General features: G+C 44.8%; 1 protein-coding gene across 4 annotated transcripts in view; it reads left to right on the top strand.

Moving 5' to 3' along the window:
* Positions 1-12,031, top strand: part of LOC147031873 (uncharacterized) — a 72,088-nt gene that overhangs the window by 11,277 nt on the left and 48,780 nt on the right. For 3 of the 4 annotated variants that reach the window (XM_085868471.1, XM_085868444.1, XM_085868462.1), the window contains exons 2-3: positions 5,810-5,913; positions 11,407-11,536. In XM_085868471.1, coding sequence (XP_085724597.1) covers positions 5,812-5,913; positions 11,407-11,536 — 232 coding nt within the window. In that variant the 5' untranslated portion in view covers positions 5,810-5,811. Of the gene's footprint in view, positions 1-1,110; positions 1,290-5,809; positions 5,914-11,406; positions 11,537-12,031 lie in introns of those variants that run through there. The other variant, XM_085868451.1, reaches the window with a different exon arrangement.

Here is a 12,031-nt window from a genome sequence, read left to right as displayed (position 1 = left end):
TGTGTGTGTGTCCGTCCATGTGTGTGTGTGTGTGTGTGTGTGTGTCCGTCCGTGTGTGTGTGTGTGTGTGTGTGTGTGTGTGTGTGTCCGTCCGTGTGTGTGTGTGTGTGTGTGTGTCCGTCCGTGTGTGTGTGTGTGTCCGTCCGTGTGTGTGGGTGTGTGTGTGTCCGTCCGGGTGTGTGTGTGGGTGTGTGTCCGTCCGTGTGTGTGTGTGTGTGTGTGTCCGTCCGTGTGTGTGTGTGTGTGTGTGTGTGCGTCCATGTGTGTGTGCGCGTGTCCGTCCATGTGTGTGTGTGTGTGTGTGTCCGTCCATGTGTGTGTGTCCGTCCGTGTGTGTGTGTCTGTGTGTGTCTGTGTGTGTGTCCGTCCATGTGTGTGTGTGTGTCCCCGTGTGTGTGTTTTGTAATCAAATTTTCAACAAAACTTTATGATAAGGATATGGATAAAATATGAAATAATTGGGTCAAAATGTGAATGGGTGTTGTCATGGTAATTATAAATATCTTTTATTAGTCCGATGATAGACCTCGTTATTATCCCCCTTCCCTCCTCCACTCCAGACATCCTTCTCGGAATGGTTCTCTGTTCCCTCAACCAGAACTTAGGAATCAGAACGGATCAGATTATTGTTTGAAATAAATAATGTGAGAAACACAAACATTCAAGATGGAAGGAAGAGTCGAGTTCACATCTTTATAAATGAGGAAAGTAGAACAAGGGAACGATTCCGGTAAAGAATGAATTATAAACAATCTTTGTCCGGATTGATGTCCTGGTACCAAGTTGGGCTCGTTATGTGGATTAGTGACGGTAAACTATTTATTATGGATCAACGTTTTAAAATGGAACCCTCTCCCCATTCCTCCTCCCGCTCTCCCTCCCCTCCTCCTCCCCTTCCCCTCCCCTTCCCCTCCCCTTCCCCTCCCCTTCCCCTCCCCTTCCCCTCCCCACCACCAGACCTTCGCCCCTCCCTCCCCCCCCAATATTTATTTATTTTTAAGTTGTATTTTATTAACTGATTGTTGATTCTGGTTTCTTGGAAACGACTGATTTCGTTTCTGCGACGTCATTAATTTATTCGAACGTGGCTACCGTGACGTCACAATGTCCAGTGGTTCATTCATCTTGGTATCAGCGGTTGACCAATGAGCTCGTCCCTCTTGTTTACCTTCCAAGTGACCGATAGACCCCGTTTCCTTTTAATTGTTTGTAATTGTTTCAAATAAACAACGAAATCAACAGCGAGAGAAAACCCTTGGGAACCCGAACTACGTCTGGGAATCTTCAAAGTGAGTGAGTGTTCGTCGATGTTTGAGAGGCGGTTTGTTTGAGTGTGTCCCGCGGGGAAACTCGTTCATTGACGCCTTGTGTTTCCTCAAGTGACGTGAACAGGTTTTGTGGAACCTTTTGTTTCCCTTTGTAATAATATATGAAAGTTTAAATCACGAACAAGGATTTTAATTATTTATTTTTGAATTCATCGTCGAGGCTCATGGAAGAGCTCGTGTGAATACACTGAACGGATCAGGACGTAATGGCGCAACCGGAACAGGAGAGAGAGAGAGAGGAGGAGGAGGAGGAGGAGGAGGAGGAGGAGGAGGAAGAAGAAGAAGAAGAAAAAAAACACCAACTGTGGAGCTGAAGGCAATGATGGAAGGGAACAATCGGGTGTACAAGATGGACACAGAGGATGTGTGGGGTGGACAAGATGGACATAGGATTGTGGGGTGGACAAGATGGACACAGAGGATGCATGGGGTGGACAAGATGGACACAGAGGATGCATGGGGTGGACAAGATGGACATAGGATCCATGGGGTGGACAAGATGGAAACAGAGGATCCATGAGGTGGACAAGATGGACACAGAGGATGCGTGGGGTGGACAAGATGGACACAGAGGATGCGTGGGGTGGACAAGATGGACACAGAGGATGCGTGGGGTGGACAAGATGGACACAGGATGTGTGGGGTGGACAAGATGGACACAGGATGTGTGGGGTGAACAAGATGGATACAGGATGTGTGGGGTGGACAAGATGGACACAGGATGCATGCGGTGGACAAGATGGACACAGGATGTGTGGGGTGAACAAGATGGATACAGGATGTATGGGGTGGACAAGATGGACACAGGATGTGTGGGGTGAACAAGATGGACACAGGATGTGTGGGGTGGAAAAGATGGACACAGGATATGTGGGGTGGACAATATGGATACAGGATGTGTGGGGTGGACAAGATGGACACAGGATGTGTGGGGTGGACAAGATGGATATAGGATGCATGGGGTGGACAAGATGGACACAGGATGTGTGGGGTGGACAAGATGGACACAGGATGCATGTAGTGGACAAGATGGACACAGAGGATCCATGGGGTGGACAAGATGGAAACAGAAGGAAACTCACAGGAGGTAAAACTGGAAAATTGAAAAAAATAGTGATTGGGGATCGGATTAACAACTGCGTAAAAAATCATGGTTTTGGATTACGGATGATCTGAGATGGTGTTGAACAGCTGTCTTGAAGACCTGGTGGGAAGAATGAGAATGAAGAGGGTGTGGAAGTTGATTCCACAGGTGGGAAAACAGGAATGAACGAATGACGTCCTGGATTAAGATAGTTTCACCTAAGGGGGTTCATGGTGGTGGACCATGCGGCCCTGCTGAAACCTGGGGGGGGGGGAGGGGGGATGGAGGTGATAGAAGACAGACAGACCACCGACATGTCTGCAGCGGTGTCATGATAGACCCATGGACTCAGCTTCATTGCTGGAGATTCAAATGATCTTGAAGGTCTTGGTTTTCATGGCATCAAGCTGAACAAAATGTAAGGCAAGGCAGTCAGGCCAGAGAGAGCAGAACTCCATTGCGCTACAGATGAAGGCTTTGTATGTGCACTGTAAGTCAGGTGTGCCAATGAAGGACTTTGTTCAAGAGAGGAAACCGAATGGGCAGCTTGCTTTGGAGACCATCTTTGAAATGCGGTTTGCCCAAGAAATATCACAGCTGAGAGTGAGACCCAGGAGTTGGAGTCATTGAACTTCTTTTCGAGGGTTGTTGAGAAAGTTGCAGTATGAGAGAGAGAGGGGTAGAGAGGAAGAGAGAGAGAGAGGTAGAGAGAGGAAGAGAGAGAGGTGGAGAGAGAGAGGAAGAGAGAGAGGTAGAGAGAGAGGTAGAGAGAGAGAGGAAGAGAGAGAGGAAGAGAGAGAGGAAGAGAGAGAGGAAGAGAGAGAGGAAGAGAGAGAGGAAGAGAGAGAGGAAGAGAGAGAGGTAGAGAGAGAGGTAGAGAGAGAGAGGTCGAGAGAGAGGTAGAGAGAGAGGTAGAGAGAGAGAGGTAGAGAGAGAGGAAGAGAGAGAGGAAGAGAGAGAGGAAGAGAGAGAGGAAGAGAGAGAGGAAGAGAGAGAGGAAGAGAGAGAGGTAGAGAGAGAGGTAGAGAGAGAGGTAGAGAGAGAGGTCGAGAGAGAGGTAGAGAGAGAGGTAGAGAGAGAGAGGTCGAGAGAGAGGAAGAGAGAGGTAGAGAGAGAGGTAGAGATATAGAGATAGAGTTAGATTTTGAGAGGGGGAGAGGTGGAGAGAGGGTGATTTCTCAAAGTTTTTGACCAGTTTTGATTTTGTCAAGGTCTGAGGAGAGGAAAGCTGTTTGTCAAAAGGATGAGGGATGTTACAACAGAGTGTGGAGTCATCAGCAAAGAGATAAAGAGGATTCTCCAGAGAGTTAGTGAGATCATTGATGAAGATCCGTCGCTTCCCTGATGACAATACCAATCTTTACGAAATTGCAAAAATCAAAACAGTTGTTAATGGGAAAAAAACATTATTAAGCCTTGTATAGATACCGGCCTCGGTATACACTCAGGGAGTGAGGGGGAGGAGAGTGTTAATGGGATATTCATCATCAGCCTTTTTCGTTATTAAATTCCGAATAATGTCCAACAACATTCTAATGATTAATAAACATGGAATATTAAACAGGATGTATGCTCCAGAGCAAGCCTGTATGCAATAAGCCAACCCCCAACCACTCCCCCCCCCCCCCCGACCCAAAACCAAAAGGCGGTGTGAGATGGGGTTTTGCAAGTGCGTGTGTGTGTGTGTGTGTGTGTGTGTGTGTGTGTGTGTGTGTGTGTGTGTGTGTGTGTGTGTGTGTGTGTGTGTGTGTGTGTGTGTGTGTGTGTGTGCGCGTGTGTGCGTGTGTGCGTGCGTGCGTGCGTGCGCGCGCATGTGTGTCTGTGTCTGTGCAGGCCATAACTTTTTTTACCATTGGAATTTTTGTCATCAAATTTTCAACAAACCTTAACTCTGAGGATATGGATAAAATATTCAATAATCGGGTCAAAATGTGAATAGGCAAAGTCATAGTAACGATACATATCCTTCGTTAGTGCTGCTGCAGCACATGAGTTTTCTTAATGGCATTCGAGATGGTCAGGGTTCCAGTTGCCTGGGGGAAAGCTGATCACATGGAGGCCCCATCCCTGTAAACTGTTTATTTCTCGACAGGGAAAATACTCAAAAGTGTTCAGGGCTTCTTTCGTCACTGCTTTTCTGATAACCATGAAGTATGAAGAAGAAAATTATTTCAAAATACTTCAGAGTCCTTTACCATCACATGACTCAACACTTCTCTCTTCCCTCCTCTCTTCCCTCCTCTCTTCCCTCCTCTCTTCCCTCCTCTCTTCCCTCCTCTCTTCCCTCCTCTCTTCCCTCCTCTCTTCCCTCCTCTCTTCCCTCCTCTCTTCCCTCCTCTCTTCCCTCCTCTCTCTCCCCACTCTCTCCCCATCCTCTCTCACTTCACTGGCCCTCTCCTCTCACCTCACACCTCCTCTCTCCTGTCCTTTTATTTTGTTTATTTTGTTGGCCTTGGAGTTTATTTCAAGTCGTTTATCTCCCCCATTATATTGAGTTTGTTTATTTTGTGCACTAAGTGCACGGGGACGGGCTTTTCATTTCGGGATGCTTTTTAGTTCTTATTTTTCTGTTCAGACAACCGAACTCAAAATTGATTGAAGCTCAATACTTGGTTTTCACATGAATCGATCACATTTTACAGTGGGAAGGTCCATGATTCATCGAGATTCGAGATTTTCGTAATTTGAAAGGATTCTTCAAAGTAAGCATAACTGCATACCTCTGTGGAGGGCAATGATGGTCCAGGAGTGTGGGGGCAGGACAGCACCTGTCAATTTGGCTGGTGGGTGTAGTGGTGGGCCCACGGCAACACGACTGGCCGATGGACGATGAAACCCCCAGAAAATGATGAAACCTATATGTGTGTGGTCAATGCTGCAAAGAAGGATGTTGGGATGGTTCCACATGATAATTTATTGTGACTATTTCTACCGTGCTTGTTTATTTTTTGGTAAACCATCCCTACATTCTCTGAAATAGACCTGGTGTTGGCTTCATGGTTAAAGTGCTTGGTTTAAAATTCTAGGGTCTTAAGTTCAAGCCAGATTTGGCTTTTGAATTAACACCAAGTAGGGTTGACTCAGCCTGTCATCCTTCCAAGATCGGCAAAATGAGTACCAGTATGCTGGTCGCAGGGGCATTGCATCAGCAACACAGCTGTGCCCCCAGAAAATGATGCAGCCAAGCTTTTACACTTGTATCATGATTCTCTCACCCCAGATTCAAATATCACGTGTTGTTTTATTAATATACTTTTAAACACAAGACCAGGAAGACATTCATGCGAGAGATCTGTATTTGGTTTGCTGATTGAATGACAATATGTGCTGATGAATTTGAGAAAACCTTTGATTTTAAATAATGAAAATGTTTTTATCCCCCAACTGGCACGTTTAGAAATGGAAGTTCAGCAAACTCAGACGTTCGCTTTTCCACACACTCTTCTTGAAAGCTCACCTTTGTTTCGAATCGTCTATCCAAAAGCCTCGATGACTCCTAAGGTGGGATATTTTTCACTCACATTTCATAAATTGATGTCTTTCTCCACTTCATCATCAATCTTTTAACACTTTTTTTGGATAAACATTGTCAAGGCTTGTGGAAGAGCGAGAACACAGATTGGAGCAGGATGCAACATAACAAAAGGAACAGCAGAAGGAGAAGTTATAAATACCAACAGCAGGGCAAAGGGAGCAAAAATGATGATGAGGGGTGAGGGAAAACGCAAGGAGAACAGCTCTCTTGAAGACCTGGAGGGAAAAAATGAGATCAAAGAGAATGTGAAAGTTGGTTTTACAGGCGGGAAAAATGAGGAACAAGAAAAAGACCAATCAGAGATTCCAGACCCTCGCTAGGACTTGTTTTGCGTGGTTGTTGTGGGGTGTATTTTGTGTGGTGTTTGTGTACTGGTGTGCTACGTAATTACTCAGAGACATCATTTGAAATGCCACTTCAAAAATGCTGACAGTGTTGACTGGTTCAGCCAGTTCAGAGAAAAAGATTTTCTAAGGTTTAAAATATCCAAAAAACAATATGGCTGTCGAATCATGTGACTGACGACATCATCAAAAAATATTTGTGGACGATTTTATCCTCAGGTGACTCAAAAATTTTCATACTGATCGGATGCAGCGTTCTACACATGCAGTTATGATGTCATAAAGAAGGCCCCTATGACGTCATAAGAAAATCGCGCTCATTCCCCATGAGTACATGCCAAGTTTCAATGTTTTTCCTTGGTGTGGTTCCAGATACAGAGGTCCAAAGTTTTTCCGTTTTTCTACGATGCCTGCCACACCATGTCACTTATGATGTCATAATTATCATTGAAACGCTCTGAGTGAGTAGTGGCACCGATGGTGAAAATTTAGTCTTAATCCGACAAGTGGTTCCGGAGAAAAACACGAAAGTTCTGTGTGGACAAACAAACGGGCACAAATGCAATGTCCTCTTCTTCAGTGGGGGAACTGGATTAGTGGAGGTGAACATTAATTCAGGATTTCAGCAGCTTCACTTCGAGGGAGGTGCTGGTGGACCTTGTGTGTCCTGTAGATACCTTGGGGTGGGGGGGGGGGGTGGAGGGCCGAGGGTGCAAGGCCAGAAAGGAAGTGGAAGAAGACAGAGAGACCACCAACCTGTCCACGATGCTGAATATTTCGGCCCAGAGGCTCATCGTCATCGCAAGAAATTCCAATGATCTTGAAAGCTTTGGTTTCCATGGCAGTAAGCTAAGCAAGGTAAGAGGCAGAGGTGCCAGCCCAGAGGAGAGAGCAGTTCTCCATTAATCTGTGGATGAAAGCCTTGTAGGTGGATTGGAGTTTACGTGTGCCAAGGAAAGACTTTGTATGACAGAGGATGCCCAGTCGGCAGCTGGCTTTGGAGGCCAACTTTGAAATGAAGTTTGCACAAGAATGATCCTGGCTGAGACCCAGGAGAGTGAATGAATGAAGTTCTTTGAGAGGGTTGTTGAGGAAGGACATGGGAAGGTTTGAGGTGTGGTCCTTTCGGGAGTGTGTGTGTGTGTGTGTGTGTGTGTGTGTGTGTGTGTGTGTGTGTGTGTGTGTGAGAGAGAGGAGGAGGGGGAGAGAGCGGGAGGGGGAGAGAGACAGAGAGAGGGGAGACAGAGGAAGAAAAAGATAGAGAGTTTTTTTTCGATTTTCTCAAGGGTGTGGAGGTGTCTAAAGTGACTTTCGGTTCTTAAAAGGTCAAAAGGGGGTCTAAAGATCCAAAGGGTCTGAAAAGGTCTCAAGGTGTGAAAAGTGTCAAAAGGTTCGAAGACAGTCGAAACGTCTCAAAAGGGTCTAAATGGGCATTAAAGGGTGGAAGGGGTGTAAAGGGTCGAATGGGATCTACGGGCTGTACAAGGTGTAAAGGAGTGAAGCTGGAGTAAAGAAATTAACGTCATGTTGGTAAATAAATTATCTCTGGAGTGCAACACGACAATAATGGGCCAATGTCCTCCTCATGACTGTTGAATCCACCTATTCAGATGCATTGTGGTTAAACATCTGATTGTGGCAAGTTTCGTCATGAATTAACTTTGGGAGCTCAAAGCAGAAAGGTCACAAACAATGTAAACATTTTGGTTTCACATGTGGAGATGGACAACTTATTTTCCTGTTGCAGCCTCTTCTTCCTCTTCTCACGGAGGTGGCGGCACTTTTTTTTTTCTTCCATCGACCAGCTGACAGTGAGATCTCTCGGCAAAGCCATGGCTAATGGAGAAATGTTCAATCAGAATCTCGTTCAAGGTTCTGGGACATCTCACCCAGAAACGTCTAAAAAGTCTTTTTACAGCTCGTTTTAATATGTAGAGAAAAAGGTCATTACATAATGGCGATGGAAACAGCCCCAACCCACTGCAAATGTAAAACTCAACAACGTTTGGACACACACTCACCCCCACCAAAGTCGAAACCCCAAAACCCACATTTTACGTCCATACCTTTTTGAATGGCTCTGATGAGGAATTATTTCCTTCACCTCAAGTTGTGATCGTTGTAGAATTCTTAAGTTGTTGTGAAATCTTATTTAACTTGCAGGGTTTTTTTTAAACGTTTAGCCTACTCGGTTTTAATCTCGTTACAAAAGTGAAAGACTCGCCGAGTTAAATGACTGAACCACAACAAGAGCATTCTCTGCTTGTGAGTTCAAAAACTCAGATGTCGGCATCCACCAGTTTATTCTCAAGTCTCTCCCACAATGAACTTGAGAAACCCCATTTGTTGCAATATTACTTGGTTCTATTTTATTTATTCTTACTTTTTAGTTAACCGTTAAACCGACCCGATTAATTCATTTTTCCACAACGTGAAAGTACATTACATCAGAGAGTTTCATTATACTTGGTCCTTGGTCAGTACCAAGGAGCACAAACCACTGAGATGCAATACATCACAAGTGCTTGCACTGAAACAAGATTACAATTTCTGGTATTTATATGCTTTTCATGGGAGAGTGGAGGGGGCTGTTCAGCCTTAAACAAAGAACTCCAAAATGCAATACGTGTCTTCTCGGTGAAAAGCAACTTTGTAATCATAACAACCTTGGTGTTATCAGAAAGGTCACTTTGTTCCAGAGCAAGACAATCGGCGTTTAGGGCAAAAGACTCTTGGCAAAGGGAAGGAACACTGACAGCCAATTCGACTTGTAGTATAAAAATTAAATTTATAAAACACCAGCACAATTACAATTTAAAGTACATCAATATAATTATTACTTCCACAGTTCAGTGGTATCGGTGGTTCAGTGGTAGAATTCTCGCCTGCCATTGTCCACCAAATTTCATCCGGATCCGTCCACAACTTTTTGAGATATCCTGCACACAGAAAGACAAACAAACAAGAAGAAGATGTCGTGCAGAGCATGATACTTGCAAAATCCATAAAACACATTTGACCTCAAAAATAATTGTTGGTTAAATTCACAATGACCAAATATAAAACTCCTCTTCAAATTTCAAGTGAATTGGATGAAAATTGACAATTTTAGAAACTCAGCCTTTGTTGACCTTGGGACTATGTTGACCTTAAAAATAATTGGTGGTTGAATTGAGTGACCTGAAATATAAATCCTCTTCAAATTTGAAGTCAATCGGATGAAAATTGAGGATTCAGAAATACCACCTTAGTTGTTGACCTTGGGACTATGTTGACTTTAAAAATAATTGGTGGTTGAATTGAGTGACCTGAAATATAAATCCTCTTCAAATTTCAAGTCAATCGGATGAAAATTGAGGATTTTAGAAATCTCACCTAAGTTGTTGACCTTTGGCCTACGTTGACCTTTTGACCTTTTGACATCAAAAACAATGGGCTTCTTCCTCATGACAAACGCTCCAATGTGGTGAGGTTTCGTGAAGATCGGTTTAAAATTGTGACCTGTCAGCTTTAAACAGGCAGACAGACAAACAGACAGAATAACAAAATCGACGAACCAATACACTTGAAAAATGTTCGATTTTGCAAGTAACAAACAAACAGAAAGGGGTGAAAACATAACCTCCTTCACCTTCCGTGGCGGAGGTAAATCTGCTATATATTGTTTTTAGCCCCGTCTCTCAATGGTGGAGAAATGCTTTAAAAACTGAGATCCCGATCCGGATGAAGATGTTCACCAAAGTTGAATCAATTCTTCCTTGTCACATGCCCAGTGCGTCCACCAAGTTTGGTCCAAATGTGTCCACAACGTTTTCAGATATCGTGCTAAATATCATTTTTCGCCTTATCTCTCAATGGTGAAGAATCACGAAAAAAATTCTAGTCGTTGGATCCGGATTCATATCTTCACCAAATCTGATCAGTTCATCCTCATCACACACCCAACCTGTCCGAAAAATTTAATCCGGATCCGTCCACACAGGTAAACAAACAAACAAACAGAAAGGCGTGAAAATATGACCTCTTTCACCTTCGGTGGCAGAGTTAAAAAGCATCACACACACACACACACACACACACACACACACACACACACACACACACACACACACACACACACACACACACACACACACACACACACACACACACACACACACACACACACACACACACCACACACACACACACACCTCATCCATTTAGAGTGGAGGAGGGTGATAGGCAGAAAGGTGTGTGGTAGTGGTGGGGGATAGGGGTGGTTGTGGTTGAGTACATCACAGTGGTGGGTGTGGGATAGGATTGGTAATAATCTGGAGAAACTGGTGGGTGTGGGAAGGGGCAATGGCGGTTGTGTGTTACGGTGGAGGTAAACAGCAAACAGCCATCGTCATGTGGGTGGTCACGGTGATTGGGGTGGTTGATGGGGTCTTGGGATTTGACCCTTGGGTAAGAGACAAAACCATTTGAACACATATCGGTGATTGAAGAAGAACAGTTTTTCTCTGCAATCCCTTGAAGGTCCCGCTGGGTTTCCTCCATCATGGTGGGGACAGTTTTTATTCACCGAGTCTATATGAAGGTTCAACCACTTTGGTCTCACAAGCCTTTAATTGGACCCCAACAAGCAGTAAATGGGAAATTTCGGTTTTGATTTGTTAATCAACCTTCGTGTTTTGCTTGTGGTATTATGAGGGGGTGGTAATCAATCTCCCCCCACCCCCACGACCCCCCAAATTAAAGTCAGGCCATTGTGCCAACCAGTCAGCACTGCACACCTCATGTTCCTCACATTAGACCAACATGACCACACCACGTGATTCACTCAGCCTGTGTTCCTCTCTGTGTGCAACTAATGAATGGGATAAGATGTTGAAGATTAATGAAAGAAAACATTCCAAACAAAACACTGCATCAGTGTGTCCGTGCCATGAAAGAGAACCAAAATGAAACCGTTTTTATCGTGATCGTGGTTTCGTGGTTTCCATCATCTTGTTCCTTGTTGTGATTAATTTTCAACACAATACACCTCAAACAAACGAAAACCACATCAAAACACATCACAAAATGGTCTTGTGTAACATGTTGTTGTCAAATCTTCTCCACTCACCTCAGAGAGTGCATTTTGAGGACAATTGTTCAAGGACACCTGAGATGGAGGGTTTGGAAGAATTGTTCAAGACTAAACTTTCCCTCAGTACAGATGAATGTATGGACACCAGCAGTGTTGGTGAGGATGCAACAGGTATGTGTCGTGGCTTCTTTGTTGCTTATTGATGTATTTACATTCCTGTGGTTTTTTTTTGGAAAAGTCGTCAAGGCTCGTGGAAGAACGAGAATACAGAACGGACCATGACACACCATAACAAAAGGACCAGCAGGAGGAGAAGGGGGAAATACCAACGGCAGTGTGGAGGGAGAAAATAGACGGAGATGGACAAACAAGGGAGGCACATAACGATGAAGGGGGTTGATGGTGGACCACATGTGTCCTGCAGAAAGTTGGCGGGGGATAGGGGGTGGGATGGGACAAAGCACGGCGAGAGAAGAAGGTGCAAGACCAGAAAAGAGGCGATGGAAAACAGAGACCACAGACCTGTCTTTGATGGCAGAGTCAGGTCAGGTGTGGGAGCATGCGCCAGAGCAACGCGCCGCTGCGTCCACTTTCCGCCGGTACTCCAGGGGCCTCCGTCTGGCCATCCCCCAAGCAGATGCCTGGCCCATCCCCATCTCCTTGAGA

Source organism: Eptatretus burgeri, chromosome 2 (assembly GCF_056783735.1).
Source record: "Eptatretus burgeri isolate ZD-2024b chromosome 2, Ebu_testis_v1, whole genome shotgun sequence".
Classification (NCBI taxonomy): domain Eukaryota; kingdom Metazoa; phylum Chordata; class Myxini; order Myxiniformes; family Myxinidae; genus Eptatretus; species Eptatretus burgeri.
This window is presented reverse-complemented; position numbering and strand designations above follow the sequence as displayed.